The 24,348-nt window shown below is 41.2% G+C and overlaps 1 protein-coding gene across 3 annotated transcripts in view; it reads left to right on the top strand.

Moving 5' to 3' along the window:
* Nucleotides 1–24,348, top strand: part of SNX25 (sorting nexin 25) — a 132,938-nt gene that overhangs the window by 45,100 nt on the left and 63,490 nt on the right. For all 3 annotated transcript variants that reach the window (XM_045453754.1, XM_045453741.1, XM_045453746.1), the window contains exons 4-5: nt 2,628–2,800; nt 3,933–4,119. In XM_045453754.1, coding sequence (XP_045309710.1) covers nt 2,628–2,800; nt 3,933–4,119 — 360 coding nt within the window. The remainder of the gene's footprint in view (nt 1–2,627; nt 2,801–3,932; nt 4,120–24,348) is intronic.

Consider the following 24,348-nt stretch of genomic DNA (forward strand, 5'->3'; position numbering starts at 1 on the left):
TGTATTCTGTCTTTATCTCTGAAATTCCCCCCCGCCCTTTCATCTTTGCAGTCATTGATTATAGAGCAGTATAAAGAGTCTGGACTTGAGAGTCAGGCAGAATAAGGGAGTTACTTCTACTATTTATTACCTCTGGCTTTAGACTATTCACGTAACTACTCAGATCCTTAGTATTCTCATCTGTGAAATGGTGATGATGGTATCTGCTTCTTGGTGTAGGTGGGAAGATTAAGTAATGTACATAGGAAACTTATAAAAAGCTAATGTTTGCTCACTCAAGGAATGAGAACCCACATGTAAGTAGTAGGAATTGCAGTAAACAAATGATTGATCCGCACCGGCACAGGAGGATGCTGCCTGGATGAAGAAGGCTCATGGTCACCTCCTGACCCAGAAGTAGCCAGGTGCTTCGAGACTTTTTCTTGGGTTCTCAAGCAGTACCTGATGTCCACTGACTAGAGGGCACGGTGGGAATATCCTGCTTAGAGTGAACAGAGGGATTCCAGGGAAGCATTTGCCTCTCCTTTTTCCATAGATCGAGCTTCTTTGACTAGCTGTCTGGCCTTTGGCTCACTCAGAAAGTTTTCCGTAACTCAGTTTTAGGAGGGAGATGAATTTGTAGAAGTCTGAGGACCAGGCTCTTTTTTATGATCTACCTTCCATTGGAACAGAGAGGGAATTGTGTACACTTTGAGAGGGCTTTTGGTATTATAGTAAGAAGCCTCTGTTGTTAGTTTTTTTTGGGGGGCCAGCTTTTCCCAATAATCATTAACCAAATACATACTTTAAAGTAAAGTTTTACCCTTAAATGTGCTTGACATGACAAAACTAGCATCTAGATCTTACTATATTAAAATAACATTAGCTGGCAGCATAGAGTTTAAAATAATTGAGGATGCCATTTTAATTATATTATTTTTATTTTTTAAGGTAAACTCTACCGCCAATGGCTCAAACTCATGACCCCAAAATCAAGACTCCCATGTTCTACCAACTGAGCCAGCCAGGCACCCTTGAAGATGCCATTTTTAAAAAGTAAACATCTATCAGTACATATGCAAAGGCTTATTCTTAAAATCTGTTTATTTTGTTGGCTTTGCATATTTGTATTGAACCTCTTGCTTGTTGTAGAAGACAAAGAGGAAATCTTTCTTTTTTAGAGTATTACTCTGGAAACTAGTCTCCATTCTCTAGTGGAAAAAGAAAGCGCAGTGAACTCCCAGGAGGTCTAGTGGTAAAGGCGCCAATATGCCTGTGTTTCATTTCCTATGTAGTACCCAGTGCCCAGTATGATTGCTCCCCCTCTGTAGTGTCCCCCACCCCACCCCCAGGATTGACCACTAGTTACTGTAAGAAGTCCCTAAATTTTATGTCTTATCTGGTATTGGATATTAGAAAATTAGCTTCCCAGTCTTTCTTGGTCACTACTGCTATCAAGATACTATGGGAAAAGGAGGCATAGAAAGTTCTACTTTCTACTCCTCTTCACTCAGATCCTCCAAATTAACGGTGCTAGGGTAAGAATAGGTCAGTACCCATAGGGAAGCCTTTGACCACGGTCGCAAGACTGTTTAGAAAATACTTGGGATGAGTGCCTGGGTGGCGCAGTCAGTTGAGTGTCTGACTCTTGATTGTGGCTCAGGTCATGATCCCAGGGTTGTGGGATCAAGCCCTGTGTTGGGCTCTGTGCTGAGTGTGGAGCCTGCTTAAGATTCTCAATCTCTCTCTCTCTCTCTCTCTCTCTCTCTTTTTCTCTCTCTCTCTCTCTCTCTCTCTCTCTCTCTTTCTCTTTCTCTCTCTCCCTCTCTCACTCTGTTCCAACCCCTCCCTCCCTGCCTCCCTCTCAAGTAAAATTAAAGAAAATACTTGGGAACCTCACAGAAGGCAATTTGCCACCAATTATGTAGCATCAAGTCATGGACCCTTTCCTCAGCAGGAAAACCCACAGAACTTTTTTTTTTTTTTTTTTTACATTTATTTATTTATTTTTGAGAGACAGAGACAGAGCACAAGTGGGGGAGGTGTAGAGAGAGAATGAGACAGAATCTGAAGCAGGCTCCAGGCTCTGAGCTGTTAGCACAGAGCCCGACGCGGGGCTCGAACCCACAAACCAAGAGATCATGACCTGAGCCAAAGCTGGATGCTCAACCGACTGAGCCACCCAGGCGCCCCAAAACCCACAGAACTTTTATCTCATGATTACCTAGTCAGGAAGGCTGCCCGCTGGCTAGTGGCCCTGGTTTATGCTTTCTTAGTTTTCTTTTTTTTCTTTTTGTTGTTTTCTTTTTGTTTTTTTTTTAATGACGCTGTAGGATCACATTTAAGAAGACATCTAGGAGACTTAAAAATAATCCAGTTAAAGAAATACTCCTACTTTCCTGGATTGTTGCTATGATTTGGGAGTCGTGTATAATTGTTGATGCTTCTTAAGGTTTTAAATCCCAACAGCCCATGCGTTTGCATTGTGATTGGGAAAATTATTGGCTATTGATATTTCTGAGGAGTGGACACATTATTAAAACAGATATATTCTCCATTTGAGATATTTTATATTTAATGAGACATAATCAAATTGTTTCCAGAGATTTCTTTCCTTCCTCTTCCCTCTCTTTGTTAATTTTTTTTAGACATGAAGAACAACCAAGGCCTTTTGTGCTGCATGTGTCCCTGAGGAACTCGTATGATGAAGTGAGGTTCCTACAAATGTGTTCTCGGGTTCTGGTGTTTTGTCTCCTCCCCTCAAAGGATGTCCAGTCTCTCAGCTTACGTATAATGCTTGCAGAAATTCTCACAACAAAAGGTACTTTTATAAATAATTCATATCATTAATGGGATGATCATGTAAACAAATGCACTACATACTAATGTGATAACCCTTTGTATACACCTATGCAGACCTTGTATATTGTGGGACAATATGCAAACTAAAATATTTTCAAATTTTCAAAGTTTAAGTGCCACTCAAAGAGGGCATTTTTTGGCCATCCGTGATAATCAAGTCTTTTATGTAACATGTTGCCAAATGCATAGTCCATTCTGTTGTTTATTTTGATACAGGATAATCCGTCCTTATGCCCTTCACAGGGAAACATCCATTTGGGATAGCTTTTGAGTTATCCAGGTCAGTCATACATACAGCAATGAAAGAATATCTATACTCCAGGGTGCGTTTACTTAAAACACTTTTAAGATAGAAGATTCATTGATAATGCCTATATATGATTTTGTGAACTTACAATGAATAAAAAAAGGGAGGAAGGGTACCACAATATAATGAGTTACTACAGAAAGTATATTGAGGGAGATGCTTGGCCAGAATAAGAAAAGCGGAAGAAAATGCGACCTAAGAGAAATTTCTCTTATCTCAAAATCTCAAATAGCACTGCCTTTGATATGCATTGATGGAGTATCTCATTTATGATCTGTGGCTGTTAGTGGATACCAACCACAGAGAAAAGGGAACTTTTTAACTGCAAGTTGGTAGGATGGATTGGGGGGTAGTATCATTGGCTTTTTAACGGCCTCTTCCCGGAGGTCTGCTTTCACCAGCTGGGACACGTTCACTTTTCTCTTTTGGCAGAAGCACATAATGAGCCTTATAAAAGAAATAAAAGAAAAAAAGATCTGCGAACTTAATTTTGATATCTCTGTTAGGAACTTGGGTTCCAAATGACTTTCTTTCATTTTTCCTTTAAAGTTAACCCTTTTGTTAAGACAACCACTTGCTTGTAGCCCTAGCTGGTAGCATATCCAAGGGGAAGGGCGGCTGTCTGTACACGCACACATGTTTTTGAATATCTGAGTTGTTCATATGTTCCCCAGTTGGGTAGTTTAAAAATGTTTCCTGACTGTTGTTTCAGTTCTGTAAAGGAAAAACAATTCCTCCAAAGGACAGTACCGTTTTCAGTGGTGCTTTCTTCTCCTTCCCGCAGTCTTGAAGCCGGTAGTGGAGTTACTTAGTAATCCAGATTACATCAACCAGATGCTGCTTGCCCAGCTGGAGCGCAGAGAACAGATGAATGAACATCACAAGAGAGCCTACACCTATGCTCCTTCTTATGAAGAGTTCATCAAGCTTATTAACGGCAACTCTGATGTTGAATTCTTGAAGCAACTAAGGTATTTGGCCTTTAATTATAGCCAAGTTATAATAGCTACTAATTATCATCCTCTGCCGTGTTAGGTTAAAAAAAAATGTGGTTGTCAGGGAGGCAGAAATAAAGGAAGCCCGTAAATCTCACGATTCAGTGACCACTAAATTTATCCAGCTTCTCCTTTAGCAGAGGAAGTTTTTTGTTTTTGTTTTTTAAAGTGTCATGTTTTTCAAGTAATTAGGTTATAATAGATTGAAAGCTGTTTCATTGTAGGAGGACCTGCTTAGCCAGATAAGCAGATGCTTACCTTAGAGAAGCATTGGGAGGAGATGATGTGTTTTTAAAATTACATAGTAGAACATTGTGTTGATTTTCATTTTTCTTAGAAAATGCAGGCCCAGGTTTGGGAATCAAGGGTTCTTGACTAATTGTTTTGAAAAAATACGATTCAAATGTACCCCAGGAGTCTCTTTTATTTTTTAATTTTTTTTTTTTTTCTTCAACGTTTATTTATTTTTGGGACAGAGAGAGACAGAGCGTGAACGGGGGAGGGGCAGAGAGAGAGGGAGACACAGAATCGGAAACAGGCTCCAGGCTCTGAGTCATCAGCCCAGAGCCCGACGCGGGGCTCGAACTCACGGACCGCGAGATCGTGACCTGGCTGAAGTCGGACGCTTAACCGACTGTGCCACCCAGGCGCCCCCCAGGAGTCTCTTTTATAAGGGAGTTCAGTCTTCCTTACCATATTTGAGATACCTTAGGGGTGACTGTGTTTTTGTGTATTTATTTTTTATTTCTTTGGTATGTGCATATACAGTATGATTATATCGTAGTGTATAGTTTGTGGATTTTCTAGGCTTCTGTAGTTCCTCCTCTATTTTAGTGTCCCCAAACAGTAATACATGGGGAAGAAAGGCAACTCTGATATGTCAGTTTTGCTTCTGGTAAGTAATTTCCTTTTTGATCATTGTGACTCTTGAGCTGATAGAGACCCCAAGGCCCTATATCCCAGATTTGTTTCCTGAGGTTTACAGATTATGCCCACTCAAAGGTCATCCTTTCCATGGCTTTCTTTGACTCCTTTTATTTTTTTATTTTTATTTTTTTCAACGTTTTTATTTATTTTTGGGACAGGGAGAGACAGAGCATGAATGGGGGAGGGGCAGAGAGAGAGAGGGAGACACAGAATCGGAAACAGGCTCCAGGCTCTGAGCCATCAGCCCAGAGCCTGACGCGGGGCTCGAACTCACGGACCGCGAGATCGTGACCTGGCTGAAGTCGGACGCTTAACTGACTGCGCCACCCAGGCGCCCCTCTTTGACTCCTTTTAAAGTGTCATTCCATAGAATGTGAAAGAGCACACAGTGACAGGACATCCTTGTTGCCTCCTCTTCCCCTTAAAATTGCCAACCCACAAGTGTGCACGCGTGTGCACACCCCCCCCCTCAAGTGCTGGAGATGCCATTCAAGCCTGTACTCCAGTATTCCTCTGTCTGGTGCTCTTACACCTATTGTTCTCAGATGTACTGCCTGTGGTGTGACAAAGGTATCATGATGACCAACATCTGTGAAATGGGAGTTTTTTCTTAGGACATTGTTTGTGAGCAGATGGTACTTCATGTTGCTAAATTGTGGAGGTAGGCATTCCTAAGTACTTTTTCCCTGTCAAGCAGTCTTTCCACAATATAGTCATATGTGGACCATTTGGTAACTCCCAAGGGAGTTTAAGATAACAATCTAGGACCAATGGTGGCAGGTACTTACCTGAATCAGTATTCATTCTACTTCTAGACTTATGAATGAGTGTTCCATTTTGTGTACCAAACAAAAAAGTCCCAGCACTGCACACATGTTGACCTAGATAACCATGTAACAAAAAGGTACCAAAAGACTTTTTAAAATCAGAAGTAATTATTTTGGACGGTCAACCATTGGTACTCTAGCCCAGTTCTGTATTATAAGATGAATGGATCTTGATTAAAATTAATAGTCTACCATTTTCAAAATGTACTAATCAAAGACTCAGAACTATTTGAAATGCCATAGATATCGTAATGTTGGCAGTTCATTATCTAGTAGGTAAAGAAGTAACTCAGCAAAAATTGACCTTTAAAAAAATAAAAGCCCCAGGATGATGAGACAGCTTGCTTTTGCCACAGTAGGAGCATTTTGGACTGCCTTCACCTGAGCGGCTAAAGATAACACCAGAAATCCTGATTTGACATTTTCCCTTTATAATGATGAAACAAAAATGGCATGAGCGCTTCACTCTTTCCGTAAGACCACTTTCTCCTGATGTCATAAATAGGGCAGTACTAAAGGCTAACGCACTGGTTGTGTTGAGAGGCAGGCCCTCTGTTGATCACTGAGAGGCTTAAGGGGCAGTAGAAATGCTGAACTGAACAGTGTTTTTATTTTTTGCTTAAACCTTGAGATGCAGTTTACAACCCATTAAATTCACCATTTTAAAGTGTGTGATTCAGTGGTTTTTAGTGTATTCAGACTGTGCAACCATTACCTCCAATTCCAGAATGTTTTCATCATTCTGAAAAGAAACCTTGTACCCATTAGCAGTCACTGCCCGTTGCTCCTGCCCCCAGCCCTTGGCAGCCCCCAATTTACTTTCTGCCTCTGTGGACATTTCATATAAATGGAATCATGCAACATGTGGCCTCTTGTGCGTGGCTTCTTCTGTTCAGTATGGTATTTTCAGGGGTCATCCATGTTGTGGTATGTATCAATACTTCATTTCTTTCGTTGGCTGAATAATATTCCATTGTGTGAATATACCACATTTTGTTTATTCGTCCGTCAGTTGATGGACCGTTTGGGCTGTTTGCATTTTAAAGAATGCCTTTTTGAGGTACCGTTGAGCATCTGCAGAAGCAGTATCAGTGACTTGATAGAGTAAAATAAAATGTTGTGGATTCTTAACCTCTTCCTACCTCCATCTCTCCCCACTGTATACCTGCCCCCAGCAAGGGGTGATAGAGTACAAGACACCAGGAAGGGGTCTCCTTCTGTGCATTACTCCAATCCCATATATATTCCTCTGCTCTTTTGTGCCCTCCGCAGCAGTCCACTTCACTGCTGGGGTCTGTTGCCCACAAAGTTCAGAGTCCATTGGGAGGACCCTTGGAGGTACTTTGGTGATTAGATAATCAAATTCTTAAAGTGCCCATTCTATTAGAAACAAAAAGAATACATTTTCAGATTGAGTTATGTTTATGTAATGACTGAGCACAACTGGAATGACCTGTTTTTCTGCCCTCTGCCTCTTGGTAAACTCAGTTCCTCATGAACGTCTTGGGAAATACGTTGATGGCTTACTTTGGAAGGGCTGCAAAATTCTTAGAGTAGACAGCAAAAATTATGAGATCATGGTAATCCTGAAGCATAGATAGCCTCCTCAACAAGCTTGGCCCCTGAAGAACCTGGGGGAAGAAATACTGTGAAGGCATTTTTCTCAATGAAAGATATGCACATCCAGAGTTACTTTCTTTCTTGTAAAAATTTTTTTTAACATTTATTTATTTTTGAGAGACAAAGTGAGACAGTGCATAATGGGGGAGGGGCAGAGAGAGAAGGGGGACACAGAATCGGAAGCAGGCTCTAGGCTCTGAGCTGTCAGCACAGAGCCCAACCGGGGTCTGGGGCAGGGAGTGGGAGGGGCGCTCAAACTCATGAACTGCAAGATCATGACCTGAGTCGAAGTCGGACGCTTAACCTGAGCCACCCAGGTACCCCCAGAGTTACTTTCTGAATACTCTTATAAATGCTGAATTAACCCTCAGTTTATTCTCACTTTTTATTTATTTATTTATTTATTTATTTATTTATTTATTATTATTATTTTTTTAAGTTTGTTTATTTTTGAGACAGAGAGAGACAGAGCATGAATGGGGGAGGGTCAGAGAGAGAGGGAGACACAGAATCTGAAACAGGCTCCAGGCTCTGAGCGGTCAGCACAGAGCCCGATGCGGGGCTTGAACTCACGGACCACGAGATCATGACCTGAGCCGAAGTCGGACACTTAACCGACTGAGCCACCCAGGTGCCCCTATTCTCACTTTTTAAGAGAGGGGTTTATGGGGGGGTGGGAGGGAGGGGAAAGTGGGTGATGGGCATTGAGGAAGGCACCTGTTGGGATGAGCGCTGGGTGTTGTATGGAAACCAACTTGACAATAAATTTCATATTAAAAAAATTAAAATTCATAATACTAGACTGGAAAAAAAAATAAATGTATACTTGAAGTTAAAAAAAATACTGAATTATCCTGAGGCATCCTGCCCTGACCTATGACTATGAGACAGTTCCTTGGACTTTGCTGTAAGAGAAAATGCTTGGCATTTCTGTTTGATATGGCACTGGTATATCTTTTATCCAGGGGGCAGTATCCGCATTCACTGTATCTGAAGGTAACCTAAAGGCTTCCCTGTATTCTCTGCTTCTTGCACAGATTGCACTAGAAAGGAGACCAGGAACAACTCTGCAGTGGCAGAGGTTGATCTTTTTGTTCAAAAAAGGTGATGTTGCACAAATAACCTGGCTACTTGGCTGCTTATTTATCTGATAGAAAAATTGCGCTCTATTCAGGGCTCAGGTCTGCTTACTGTTATTGAGAGTCAACACTGCTTTTTATCGGACTCCTGTCTAAAGCCAGCATCGATGAAGCTTATCAGCTGCCTGACACTAATGGAGCTGCTTTTTTCAATCATAGTCTGAACTATTCTGTTATTTTTCTTGTACCATTAGAGTCCTCTGCTGCCTGACTTTATTAGCATTTTAGGTTACTGTCTTCACATTGGTCTCAGTAAGATTTTGAGATAGCCTGCCTAAGGCAGGGAATGTATCTTATTTAGACTAAGCAGTTGATGAAGTCATCCGCTTTTATTTCATACATATTTGGGAGATAGATGCATATTTTCTAAAGGAAGCAAGTCATTAAACTCTGTTGGGTTGAAATGCATCAAAAACAACCAAACCAAAAAAACTTTGATGGTGATATTTGTAGTTCCGTGGTAGTTTGTTTTTTTCTGAGTCAGCATGAGCTGCTTTTACAGTAAGATTATAGAGCTAGAAATGCTCCCTTCAAGAACACTAAACCAGGTGTTTTTGACCTTGACTATATATTAGAATCACCCAGGCTTTAAAAAAAATTACAGCTGGATATTCCACTGTCCTTTGTAGCTATTTCCTTTTTCTTCTTTTCTGGCATCCAAGATGTTGAAGTGAGGATGTGGTGGCTGGACTGGCACAACATTTTAAATTTTCCAGTGTCTTCTGGTAGAAGCAGTGATCCACTCGGCTAACAAAACAAGAGCCAGGAATTGGAATGTCATGTTGATGGAGGATTTTCAAGGACAACTGACCAGATTTCCCACTGCCCGTCTGGGTGGTGGGATGGTTTTTGGTCTAGTACTCTATGTTGTACAGTTGTAGCAAGGCAGGAGAGTGCTACATCCCATGCATACATTGGACAAATACTGCTTTCCTGGACTGGACATTTGCCAGAGTTCAAGAGATGCCAAGCACATGCTCAAGAAAGGGAAAACTTCTTTGTTTTGAAGCTGCCATTTATTGAATATCTCATATGCATTAAATACAGGGTCAGCTTCTTACCATCTGACCATTGTAACAACCATGTGAATTAAGTACCACTACTCATCATATAGTTGAAGGAGGTAAAGTGACTTGCCTTGGATCACTTAACTAATAAGTAACAGCTGGGATTTGAACTCAGGTCTGTCTGACTTAAAATCCCACATGTAAAGCTGAGTAGCCTACTAGCCAGGTGGGCAAAAGACAGCAGTGACACTCGGCCCCAGCCTTGTGGGATTTCCCACAAATGTGGAGATAATTCTTTTCTGTCTAGGAGCCTTTTCAGGCACTAGTCCTTGCGCAGAGAACAGTCCCATCAGAAGTACCATCATTTGTTAGTGAGATGGTGATAGACTGCCAGAGAAACAGGAGTAATGAAGAAAATCAGAGCAGCCTGTGACTGCTGTAATTTCATTTGCTGCCAGGCCAGTCTTCATTAGATTTTTCAGTTCTGGATTTATTTCTGACCCCTTATTTAAAGAGCAACATGGCGAATCTAAAAATAGTAGGGAAGAAATTCTAATAATGAAAGGTTTAGAATTAAAAAGGATAAGTATTATTTAACTTGGAGAAATGAAGGAAACCTTTTATTGAGTGTGGACCGAGATTGATGTGTTTTCTGTTTTACTAGGATAAAGAATAGGTGATGCGCATAATAGATTAATTTTAGAGATCATAACGAACAGTGGAGTGGGTTACTGAGGGAGTTTGCTAAATAGTTTTTCTTCAAATATTAAGGGGATAGATTTTCATCTCTGAATTAGTTTAGGTACATTTGCACGTGAAGATAATACACTAAAAATATTAAAATTCTTAAAATCACATGCTTCTGAGTAGAAGAATTTAAATTGTTTGAATAGTGTTCTGAACAGTGATTCTGAAGATTTATTGTGATTCTTGAGCAGTAAAATTGGATTATGTTACAGAGGAACATGGAAAAAGAAATCAAGCATACCTTCAAACTGCTACACCGTGTCAGAAATCAGTTAAGCAAATATAAACTGCGAAGCGAAGGTTAGTGTGCGTGGACAAGGAGATGAGAAATCACGAAGTGTAAAACAAAGAGGAACTTGGCAGATTTTTATGAAAAGAATAAATGAATATAAATTTAGTTTTAAAAAATGCATTAAAACCCAAGGCTGCTGATGGAAAACGTTCAAAAAGATCTCTCAGTTTTATAAAAAGTAAAAGTACACTGACTGCAGATTATGATTCCTTCCGTTGGTGTCTGAGAAATAGCAGAGGGCAGGGAGGTGGGAGTTAAACATATCAGAAAATAAAATATCTTCATTTGGGAGGGAAGATTGACAGCGATGGAAAATTTGATACAAGAAAGGGAAATTTTGGTATGAGGAAGTTTCTGATCTCTCTGAAATTAAAGAATTCATGATGCGCTTATAATTGGGGCAACACTGGCACTGTGGGTAAGGTGTATCTGCTTTATGAATGACAGCGAGGACCATGAGTTAGTTTATGTGAAGCATTTAGCCCAGGATCTGCATATTTCTAATTGTTAGGTGCTACTGTTGTTGTTGTTACAGTCATTAGACCAAGGATTGCAAATAGATTTAATTTCATCATGAACACTGATCAATTACTTGTGGCCCACTAGAATGCAGTGTTTTATTTGGGGGTTTGAGGGTGCCTAATGAATAGCAATGTTCCTGTCTCCATCCTGAGGTCTGAACCCCTCCAGGTCCAAGGAATAAGCCAAATGAAGGCCAAAAAGTGTGCTCTTATTACTGATAGATGATGGAGAGTGTAGTTTATATATGCAAGTAGTGACTCTCCAAAACTGAGTCTCAAAATCAGACATTCTTTCCCACCTGGCTTTGTCCCTGATTCTCCCTCCTTCCCCCTCTTTCTGGCAGGTGCCGAGTCTACTTGCTGGCTGCCGTTGGAGGCAGAGAACACCTGCTCTTAAGAGGAAGGAGAACAGAAGGGCTGTGCTTCACGTGGCCAGTTCCTCCTCCTCTGTGGTCAGATTAAAGACCTTTTCCCTCTCTAGGGCGTAGAAGAGGTGGTGAGGGAGAGGTGGAGGGAGGCCAGGGATGGAGCCTCTTCTACTTAGAACGAAACATCAAGAGGTGATGGTGGGGTGAATGAGTAGTGCTCTTTTCTTTAAAATAAAAGTTGTGGCGCTCGGTCCCTACTCAACAGAAAAGAAATTTATGATTCCCAAGGTACATTGAAGGAATGGTAGCAAAGAGTGTAGAAGTGGTGTGCTGGTAATTTTTAATAACTGGCTTTTGCCGGGAGGGGTAAGAAACCCTGACGTGGAGCATTTGCTGGTTTCTGTGGTGTGAATCACTAAGCGTGACGTCCTCGGGAAGAGATTCGCAGTCGCACGCCATTTTATACATAGTGTCTCCACCATGCTCATACAATCCATGTAAATAACCTTGAACACAGATTATAGAAAAATGGAATTGTTAGGAAATGATGAGTTTTAAGTACTTTTACCTTTTTAAAAAGTGTAAATTAGGGGCTCCTGGCTGGCTCAGTCAGAAGAGCACATGACTCTTGATCTTGGGGTCATGATTTTGAGCCCCACATTGGGTGTAGAGATTGCTTGAATAAATAAGTACACTTTCAAAAAAAATAAAAAATAAAAAAAGTGTAATTTAATTGCCAGTTTGTGTAATTTTAATCATGGTGGACTTTAATTCCTGAAAAGTTAACAGGCAGCTCTCGTGAGCCAACACGAGCCTTGTGAGCTGTCTCCAGCACAGCACTGGGTGGAGGCCACACAAGTTCTGTCTCTGATGACCCTGCAGTAGACAGACTCACAATTCTTCTAGAGGAAGATGAGGTTAACAACACAAGAAGTCAACCTACAGCGACCAGTCCAGCATCTGAAGTGGACTGTACCCACAAACATGGGCTCGAGTCAGACAGGCCTGGGTCTCACAGACCTGGTCTGCACGTGGCTTTTCTGCTTATAGGCTGCATGGCCCTGAGGAGTCCTGTACACTCTGAGCCTCAGTTTTAACTGTGAAATGGAGGAAATAGTTCCTATTTCCTAAGACTGTTGTGATAATTAAATGAGATAATGCACACAATGCCTCAGCACAGTTCTCAGGACATGCTAGGCTCCCAATAAGACCTAAAGATACAGTGATCAGGAGAAGGCAACAGAATTCTCCGATGGTCACTTCAATAGGGTTAATGCATCAGAAGAGGCAACACAGTGTCTTATTTCAGAAAAACTTAAAGTGTATAAGTCAGTAAGTCATTTTCAATACAGAACATAAAATTAGGCAACTTAAGGGGTGCCTGGGTGGCTCAGTCATTTGAGTGAGTGTCTGCCTCTTGGTTTTGGCTCAGGTCATGATCTCACAGTTTCGTCAGTTCGAGCCCTATATGGGGCTCTATGCAGACAGAGCAGAGCCTACTTGGGATTCTCTCTCTCCCTCTCTCTCTCTCTGTCCCCCCACACCCCACTCATACTGTCTCCGTCTCTCTCAAAATAAATAAAAACTTAAAAAAAAAAAACTAGACAACTTAGGATGATATTCAGTAAACATTCTGAATGAAAATGCTTTATTTAGAAATTGAGAATGGACTACAGTGGTGCTATACGTGGGTCTATAACTACTTTATGGTGACATTAATAGCTAATATAAAGATATGAGGAACACTAGTAAAAACCAGATACAGGTAGCAGAGAGAAAAATTTTGGCTTTCTTCAGGTTAACTGAAAGACACCAGCTGGTCAGTGGTGACGTAGCTTTGCTTGCTTTTTGTAACATGTAATTTCCATAGACTTCGGGGAACTAGGAAATGAATGTATGGTAACCTGTTATTTTAGGACAATTTATACGAGAAGAAGAAAATAGAAGTCACATTGCAAACAGATGACAACTGTTAATAACTTGGCATAGAGATTTCCAGGTTATTTTCTGTACACATAACATGAATCGTGGATGTGTGTTTATGTAAGTTTAGGATACCTCAGGCTGCTGTGGTCCAGAACTTTCTAACTGGTGTGACGCATGTATAGGCATGTGAAGATAAAGGTGTCCTCAGCCCTCCAGGTGTCTGGGTAGGGCCTGGGATGGCTGATTGCCTCGGTGTTCTGTTCAAATCCTATCATTTGCCACGTGTGTCACAAATGGAAGAAGGTTAGGAAGCATGCCTAGTCTTTCCGTGTAATCCGCTGCCTTCTACACACTAGTAAAGTGGAAAGCAGGTTTAAAAGCCCCATTAGTGGAAAGCGCCTCTTACTCCTCTGAGTCCTGACTGAAAACATGTCCCCTGCTTGTGCTCCAGTCCCTGGCCTGCCCTGCTCTATACCGTTAAACACACCTAGTGAAAAGAGCTCAGAACCTTGTTATCCTCAGTAGCACTAAGACATAAAAACGAAATTGAGATATTTTTCTTTGTTCGCGATATTGGTGAAGATTAAAAATTTGACACCTGGTGTTGGCAGGGATGTAGAAGAACAAACAACTTCATGTCCTGCTGGTAGGAGTATGAATTCTTGCCTCTCTGTAACACAGTTTTACAATATGAAAAGCAGGTCGCAAAATGTGCATTCTTTTTGATAGTTATTATTCATCATAAGAATTTATCTTCAGGAAATAATCACGAACGTGTGAAAAGATTTCTCTAAGAATGTTTCTTGTAATTTTATTTAAAATAGAGAAAACCTTAAAGTAACTAAAATGCTTGACAATTAGTGTCGGGTTAAAAAAATGTGGACACATCCGTACGATGGGTTGCCACATGACAATGGTGTCGTATCAGAGTATTTAATAGGTTTGGAAGATAGTATGAATTGATAAAATGAAAAGGCTCTAAGGCTTTTTATAGCATAAATCTAGTCTTATAAAACAAAAAAAAATGTTTGAATAGAAGTCTATAAGTACCTACCAGATGTTAATTGTGATGGATGTTGAATGTCGTGCTTTGTGTATTTTCTCATTTTCTTCAATGAATACAGGTTACTTTGGAGAAAGTAAAAATGGGCTCAGACTGAGGAAGTAAAATCTGCCCAGCCATTTATCACGTTGGAATAACAGATACTAAAGCCAGCTACAGAGTTCACAGGGAGCAATATTTTTTTTCCAAGTATACACAGTGGCTGTAAAATGTCATGATGATAACCTTCTCTGAATGACTCCCGCTTTCTGACTCACTGAGAAACTTGGCTCTCTCAAGTCTCAGACGTCACCATTTGAAATTATATCTGTAAGAGTGACACTTCCTATTCTTGCCTGGAGGGTTTCAGTCACTTTGACACAGAGAAGCACCCTCATTTGTAACTCAGCTTTACAGCTGCAGATAAGGGTTTACTAGACTAACCATTCCATGTTTATCATAACTTTGTAGTCTCCAGGGAAAAGGGGCCTTGGGTCTATGTGAAGGTGATGATTTATGTCATTCTGCTTTGAACCTGTCACCATGCTGCTTCATTTCAATTTCATAGACACTCCACGCTTCCCCCGGAATCCCAGAGAACCCGTCTTTTCCTCTGTTTGGGGAGACATCCCATGGTTCTTCTTGCTTATTGAAATGAGTCAGTAAGCCTGATTTTGTTGGGCTTCAGTGACTCTTGGTGGCCTTAAGTTGATGAGGCTGAGACACATAATCATGAAAAAAGTAAGGCTACTCAAAAATTTTTTTGTATGTATTTTACAAACATTCACATACCTCATCTCCTTAAATACTGTGTGTCTAAAGAGTCAACCAGTGGCAGTACGGGTTAATATTTATTGAACTCTCACTGTGGGTCAGGCACTATCCCAAATATTTTAAAGGTGTTATCTCATTTAATCTTCGTCAATCTTCTTTTCTATGAGGAAAAATACTGTTATTTTTCTTTTTACAAATGAGGACTTTTGAGAGAAAGCGTAAGTAATTTCTTCAGGGTGACGCAGTAAGTGTCAGAAGCAGGATTTGAACCCAGGCCACCTAGTGCTGGAGCTTGTGTGCTTAACTACTCTGATATACCAAGCTGGGAAACAGCTTCAGCGTAGCTGCTGAAATCACCATGCCTTTATTTCTTCTCAAATGCTTTAACTGAAGTCCCTCTCAATGAAAACATTATCCCTAGCCTAAGACAGAGTAGCCTGTGGCAACTTGAAAAACTACCTGGCAGTGAGAAAGAATGAAATAGGGCCTTTTGTAGCGACATGGATGGAACTGGAGAGTGTTATGCTAAGTGAAATAAGTCATACAGAGAAAGACAGATACCATATGTTTTCACTCTTATGTGGATCCTGAGAAACTTTACAGAGGTCCATGGGGGAGGGGAAGGGAAAAAAAAAGTTAGAGAGGGAGGGAGCCAAACCATAAGAGACTCTTAAAAACAGAATAAACTGTGGGTTGATGGGGGGTGGGAGGGAGGGGGAGGGTGGGTGATGGACATTGAGGAGGGCACCTGTTGGGATGAGCACTGGGTGTTGTATGGAAACCGATTTGACAATAAATTTTATATTAAAAAAAAAAAGAAAAACATTATTTTGGGGCGCCTGAGTGGCTCAGTCAGTTAAGCATCTGACTTCAGCTCCAGGCCATGATCTTGCAGTTTGTGAGTTCAAGTCCCGCATCAGGTGATCAGGTGAGCATGAACCCTGTTTCAGGTGAGCCCTGCTTTTCTCTCTCTCTCTCTCTCTCTCTCTCTCTCTCTCTGCTCCTTACTCACTTGCACCCTCTCTCTCTCTCTCAAAAAAAAAAACCCCAAAAAACATTATTTTCAGGTTTTAGTTTTTTTAAAAAAACATTTTTATGTATATGGTATTCTAATCTATAATATGTCATTGCTAATTTTAGTATAAAACCTATTTTAAACCATTTACCATATTGTACACCCAAGACTAGGATTTGTTCAGCCTTTGACTCTCATGTGAGTGCCCAAGACAGCTCTAAGATAATGTGGGTTTTTTTTTTCTTTTTTTTCTTTTTTTGGACAGAACACAGTGGGGGAGAGGGGCAGAGGGAGAGAAAGAGGGAATCTTAAGCAGGCTCCATGCTCAGCGCAGAGCCTGACATGAGGCTCGATCCCACAACCCTGGGATCATGACCTGAGCTGAAGTCAAGAATTGGACACTCAACTGACTGAGCCACCTAGGCGCCCCAACTTTTAAAAAATCTATGTAAGGTGTGTGTAACGAAATTACAGGAGGAGGCTGATATTTGGGGCTGTGTGTGTAAATAACTTAGAAACCAATTCTAATAGAATCCCAAAGCTGTTGTGAACAATTGACAGTAACAGGCAATAAATGTATATATTACTAAGGTGGTTATTTTGAGGACGAATTTTGTAGCATTTCAGGTCAGTGTGAGACGGTGGGAAGAATTGAAGAATAAAAACCTGTTCTGAGTCTTCACTACTGTAGCTAAGTGTTCAAAATTAAAGAGAGGTGGCATGTTTGGGTGGTTCAGTTGTCCAAGCTTCCGCCTCCTGATCTTGGCTCAGGTCATGATCTCACGGTGATGAGATAGAGCCTCATGTCAGGTTCTGTGCTGACAGTGTGGAGTCTGCTTGTGATTCTCTCTCTCTCTCTCTCTCTCCCTGTGCCTCTCCCCCCCCCCCCCCATAAAACTAAAGAGAAGTGAGGTCATAACTTGGGCAGGGGATAGCTGTCGTCATGTGACTTTTTCCTTGTCTTTGGGACAAGAGATACTGGAAGTAAGATCTTGCCATAGTTGGGAAAGAGCCAAATCTTATTAGTGGCTTGCTCTTAATATTGGCACTCACAGTATTGTTTTGGAAAAACACATGTTATAGCTCTGCATTTCTGATCAAGAGAATGTTCACAAATATTGGTACTCCAGATTCTTGAACTAAACTTGGCACCAACAAGGCCGTGTGCTCCTCTGGATGAAGAAAGCTGAGTGAATGCTAACTATCCCTGAAGAGCTGGCTTCCAGACTAGGAAGCCTGTGCCATGAGGGATAGCCAGCATTTGGATATACATTGACCCTTGAAAAACATAGGGTCAGGATGCCAACCCCCCGTGCAGTCAAAAATCTGCATATAACTTTGGGCTCCCCCCAAATTGAATGACTAATATGCTGTTGACTCTGGCAGCCTTACTGGTAGCATGTACACTCAATCAACACGTATGTTGTATGTTCTGAGTATCACATATTGTATTCTTACAATAAGCTAGAGAAAAAATGTTAAGATGATATAAGGAAATGTGGGGCACCTCGGTGGCTCAGTTGGTTGTGTCCAGCTTCAACTCAGATCATGATTTCATGGTTTGTGAGTTCGAGCCCCACATTGGGCTCTCCACTGTCTGCGCAGAGCCTGCTTCAGATCTTCTGTCCTCTGTCTCTGCCCTTCCCCTGCTCGTTCTCTCTCTCTCTCTCTCTCTCTCTCTCTCTCTCTCTTTCAAAATAAATAAACAAGCAAAAAAGAAAATATAAGGAAAAGAAAATACATTTGTAGTACTGTACTATTTTGAGAAAACCCTGCCTATAAGCAGACCCACATACTTAAAATGTTGCTCAAAGGTCAACTGTATATAGTGTGTGCTTTTGTTGAGAATGAAAGTCACTCATTTCCCACTTCATCTTTTGGTATCAAGTGAGGGTGAATTTTACAAATTCAGTAATCATCTTCATTTTTTAAAAATGTCTTTATTTTTGAGAGAGAGACTGAGCACGAGGAGGGTGGGGGCAGAGAGAGAGAGGGAACACAGAGCTGGACACGGGGCTCGAACTCTTGAACCACTAGATTATGACCTGAGCTGAAGTTGGGGGGCTTAACTGACTGAGCCACCCAGTCGCCCCTCAATAATCCATCTTCAAATGCCTGTTATGTGTGAGGAGGGTTTGGTGTATATAAAGATGAATTGGTTCTGCATCCTTCGATTTATTCCCCTGCCATCAAGGTGTTAGTAGTCCGGCATAGGAGACCCATGTGGATACAAATCACTAAATGTGAAGCAAGGTATTAAGACCAGAAGTGGAGTGCAAAGTGCTGAAGAGTGGGTAGGAGGCTTATGCCGTAGAGGATAGGAATTGGAGAGCTTCAGAGAGGAATGCTATGAACTGACTGTTTTGGAACAAAGAGGATTTCAGCAGATAATGGAGAGAGGTGGTGTGCAAGAGGGAGAAGAAACAGCAAAGGCTGGGAGTCAGGAAAGAGCCGAATATGTTAGGGTATTATATGTGGTCTGGTTTGGCAGGAAAACGGTATCCACGAGGGATATAGAAGGCAGTGAGGCTGCAAAGATGACCTGGCATTGACCATGCTTTTATCCTTGGAAAGGACTGAGATGAATAAACATGAACCCACATTGAATTTTAGGGTAGCAGGAAATGGTTAAGAACATGAGCTTTGGAATCAGGCAGCACCCCAGGTTATAATTTTGGCTCTAGTACATAAAAACAATGAGACTTGAATAGATTTCTTAATCCTCCTGAACAAATTCTTCCTCTCTAATGTGGGGATAATTACAATACCTATTAGGAGGATTAAATGAGATAAGATATCTAAACAGGTACCTGGTACCTGATGAGAGGAATCTATAAATGTTAGCTGGTATTACATAATTTTATGGATTCATTTAAGAAATTTAACTCTTCACTCAAATAGCACGTATTTCTTCAGTACCATTGATGACTCATTTGTTCCAGAGCATGAATCACAAGAATATCAAGAGAACAGATTGTTCAGAATATTATTTGTACCTGTTTAGTTTTACAGATGTTAACGCATATTAATTTAGCTTCTTGTCTTAGTTTGGGCTGCTGTAACAAAAATACCACAGGCTGGGTGGCTTAAACAACAGACATTTCTCATAGCTCTGGAGGCTGGGAAGTCCAAGATCGAGGGGCCGGATATTGGGTGTCTGGTGAGGGCCGACTTCCTGATTTATAGAGGGCCTTCTTCTCATTGTAACCTCACAAAATGGAAAGAGCTCTCTGGGGTCTGTTTTAATTATAGGCACACATCTCCTTTATGAGAGCACCACTGACAAGGGCTAATCACCTTCCAAAAGTCCCCGCCTCCAAATACCATCACATTGGGGGGGATTAGGCTACAACGTATGGATTTTGGAGGAATAAAACATTCAGTCCGTAGTATTCATTAATATTTACTGAGTGCCTGTCCTGTGTTTAGTGCCAAGCTAGGTCATATTGGGGAATACAAGACACAATCCCTGTCTTCAAGAGGCTCCTGATTTATTTAGTTGGGGAGAAAAAAGGTAGCATATCTTTCTTATAGACAAAGCTGCAATTTTATTTTAGGCTCAGGTGTGTTATTTCTCAGAGAAGTGTTAGGCCCTGAAAGGACTAGACATACCATTTCTTAAGTTCATAGCACTCTTTGTAGAAATGTGACTCTTCAAAATAGCAATATAAAATAGTAGGTAAATAGGAACTATTATAGAGCAGAAGTAATCTAGTATTTCAGAGAAGAGAAATATTAATGTGAACTAGAAGGAAGTAGCATTGTATGTAAGATCTAGTTAAGAGGACAAGTAAGGAGATTGTTTCTAGAAGGAAACAGCATGAGCAAAAGCCTGGAAAGTCAGTGTGGTTCTGGTTGAATGGCTAAAGTTAGCAACTCAGGAAACAACAGGTGTTGGTGAGGATGCAGAGAAAGGAGAAGCCTCTTACACTGTTGGTTGGAATGCAAACTGGTGCAGCCACTCTCAGAAACAGTATGGAGGTTCCTCAAACAGTTAAAAATAGGACTACCCTATGATCTGGCAGTTGCACTAATAGTTATTTCCCCAAAGGATACAAAAATGCAGATTTGAAGGGGTACATGCACCCCGATGTTTCTAGCGGCATTATCAACAATAGCCAAATTACGGAAAGAGCCCAAATGTCCACTGACTGATGGATAAAGAAGATGTGGCAAATACATACAATGGAATATTACTCAGCCATCAAAAAGAATGAAATCTTGCCATTTTCAATGACATGTGTGGAGCTAGAGACTATTAGGCTAAGTGAAATAAGTCAGAGAAAGACAAACACCATATAATTTCACTTATGTGTGGAATTTAAGAAACAAATGAACATAGGGGTTAAAAAGAGAGGCAAACCAAGAAATAGACTCTTACCTATAGAAAACAAACGGATGGTTACTGGAGGAGAGGTGGGGGGTGGTGGTGGGATAGGCCATGGGGATTAAGGAGGGCACCTGTGATGAGCACTGAGTATTGCATGTAAATGATGATGCCCTAAATTCTACACCTGAAACTAATATTACACTCCATGTTAGCTAACTAGAATTTAAATAAAAACTTGGGGAGGGAAAAAAGAAACTGCCTTGGTTGAGTCTAGGTTTCTATGGAGGGGGAAAAGAAGCTGGGTTGGATGAGAGAGCCGGTGCCAAGGTGCAGAGCGAATGCAGGCTGGAATGTACAGTTATCACTGAGGGGAGGTCACTGGAGGTGTTGAGCAGGGGAGGGAGGAGATGAGTGGTCTTTTAGGAATGTTTTGACAGGGGGTGCTCAAGATGGTTTGGATGGGAGAAAGGATTGAAGTCAAGAGGACAATTAGACTAGTTTGTGCAGTGACCCACAGGTGAAAAGGCCTGAGATAGGGTGGTGACAAATGGAAGAATAAGAAAGGAGCTTGTTTGAAGAATCAGAGGACAAGTCAGGAGAGCTTTGAGACTGATCTTTACTGTTCGGGAAGAGAGCTAAGATAAGATTTTGAGGCTGGAAGGATAGATGCTGGTGCAGGAATGGAGAGGCGAAGAAAGTGTACCGAAGGTAAGTTTAGTTTGGACAGGCTGAGTTAGGTAGGCAGGCATGTAGATAGGTCAATAAGTAGAGATAGAGAAGCAGTTTAGAAAATGTCTTAAAATGACTTGTAATACTACCAATCGCCCTGCATTTTCCTTTATTTCTCTTTTGGATTATAGCCCTGGTTCATATACCACATATTTACATACCTGAAATCATGAATGTACATACCATTTTGCATTTTAGAATTAGTGTGTCGTTAAAATCTATTTTTATCTGGTTTTTAAAATTATTCATACTATTGACTGAAGTTTTTCCCCTTGGTGTGATCCATCCCCAGAGCTTCCTGAAAGCAGGGAGCATATTGGTGCTGTTCATTCCCGTGTGGCTACAACATAGGCCTATTGAGCCCATAGACTATCTCTTTTCTTTGTAGAAGTTGCTATAATAAGCATGTATATGATTTTTTTTCTGTTTCTGTCAAAATATTTCCTTACGATAAGTTTGTGAGATTAGGACTGCTGTGTGAAAGGACAACTGTCTATTTGCAGGTCACCCAGATAGCAACGCACGAGGATGAGTTTGGGAAAACGTGCTGCACTTGAGTGAAAAGTCAGTGCTTTCCAGTCGTAGAACCTAATTCCGAGGTTGAATTTAAGACTCAGGGAGAGTTAAACTTTGATGATTCCAGGTTTGCGTATGCTTCTTAAAAGCTGTTTCCTCATCCATTCAGTAACTTGAGGGAAAAAGCACATAAGGAGCTATTGTTGTGCTTTAACATTATTTGGAGGAATGAAGGCAATTTCATTAGAAGTCTTTATTGATCATTAATTTCCTACCCAGGCTCCCATTTGGAAAACATTGGTGAGTGTGCATTTAGCCATGCTTTACGTATGGGGTCTTCAAGGAGCTCTCTATCAGTTGGGATGGCATTTGGCCATGAGACAAGTTGACTTACAGTGACTTAAACAAGTTAGGGATTGATTTTCCTCATGTAACAAGATATCCTAGGATGAGTAGTCTGGGGGCTGTTATGGCTGGGTGATGTCATTGGAGATCCAAAGTCCTGTCTTAATGTCACCAGCTTTGCCTGTGGCTTTCATCCTCATGGCTGCTGTGCCTTCATCCAGCTGCATCCTTGTTTAATGCAGGAAAACAGAGGGAGGGCAAAGATGAAAGATGGAAAGGGCTTTTCTGTGGAGCCTGCCCCTTTCAAAAGCTTCCCTGGAATCCCCACTCAGCAACTTCTGTTATTTCGTAAGTTAGAGCTACAGTTGACCCTTGAGCGACACTGGTCTGAACGGTTCAGGGTTTTGATTAATGCAGAACAATATTGTAAACGTATTTTCTTAACATTTTCTTTCTTTTTTTTTTTTTTTTTTTTTTTTTTTAGCTTTATTATAAGAATACAGTAGGGGCGCCTGAGTGGCTCAGTCGGTTAAGCATCCAACTTCAGCTCAGGTCATGATCTCACCATTCATGGGTTTGAGCCCCACATTGGGCTCTGTGCTGACAGCTCAGAGCCTGGAGCCTGCTTCAGATTCTGTGTCTCCCTCTCTCTCTCTCTCTCTCTGCCCTCCCCCACTCACGCTCTGTCTCTCTCAAAAATAAACATGAAAAAAAAAAATAAAATCTTTGAAAAAGAAAAAAATACATCCAGTATATAATCCATCCAGTATATAATACAGTATATGTGTTAACTGCTTATGCCATTAGTAAGGCTTCTTGTCCACAGTTGGCTATTACTGGTTAAGTTTTTGAGGAATCAAAAGTTATATGTGGATTTTCAAGTGCTTGGGGCATTAGCACCTCTAACCTCCATGTTGTTCAGTGGCCATTCCTAAATGCTAGGGAGAAGGTTAGTATTTTTAGCTGGGTGCCTTGCTTTCCCTGATAAAACTGGTTAGTGAAGAAGAAAAAGAGGAAGAATGCTGGCAACCAGCAGTGGTGGCCACAGTCTCCAGTGGTGGCCACACTCCAGTGACACGCTGACAGTGCTCCTAACAGCCTCTCCTTTGAGGTGGGGAAAGGCAAGCACCGATATTTTTATCATACAGGTGAAGGAATAAAAAGATGTGAATTTGTGAGGAGTCCATGAATAGCTATGATATGATGAATTTATGTCTGTCATCTGGATTTTAGTTGAAGAGCCAAAGGACGTATGAAGCCAGCCAAATGTGGCATTAAATCTTTGGATGCTGCAAAGTTCATGTTCAGAGTGAGAATTAATGTTAAATGGCTTTGTTATGGGCAGACCCTTAGTCAATATAATCAAGGGCTAAGAAACACTCAGGCTAGAGGCTTTTGATTAGGGCAGTACTTGGTAACCATTGTATAGCTCTTAAGAACTTGGGTTCATAAAGGCCAGCTGCGTGTGCTCAAAATAGCCACAACTCTAGGGTTAAATCCAGCACTTAACAGTGTGAACTTTTATTTTTCCTGACTCAGAGGGGTTTTCAGTTACACATACGTAAACCTGGTGGAATAATAGTGGAATAATCTATTCCAGTGGTTCCTAACTCTTTCCGTGCATGAGAGTTCCCTGGGGAGCTCAAACAATACTGATGTCATGGACCCACAGCAGATACTCTGATTCTGTTGGTCGGGAATGGTCTTCTAAGTGAGAAGTAATGAGGGAAATCACTAAGGGAGTGGGAGTGGAACTGGACGTGAGAGGATGGCTTTGAGAAGTATGTCAGACAGTACCGTCCAATAGAACTTTCTGCAGGGATGAAAATGTTCTATTTGTGCTGTTCAGTATGGTCTGTGAGGTGCGTTTGGCTACTGAGCGCTTCAAATGGGGTCGTGCAGCTGAGGAACTAAAATTTTAATGAGTTGGCCACCTGTGGCTCAGGGCCACATTATTGGATAGGTCAGGTTCAGAAGGTAGAGTCCATAGGCTACAGTTACCACGTAGGGAGAGGTGGGTAGTGGTGGTGGGTGAAAGAGAAGGAGCAGTTGAGTACAATCGCAAAGTTTCTGTCTTCAG

Source organism: Leopardus geoffroyi, chromosome B1 (genome assembly GCF_018350155.1).
Source record: "Leopardus geoffroyi isolate Oge1 chromosome B1, O.geoffroyi_Oge1_pat1.0, whole genome shotgun sequence".
Classification (NCBI taxonomy): Eukaryota; Metazoa; Chordata; class Mammalia; order Carnivora; family Felidae; genus Leopardus; species Leopardus geoffroyi.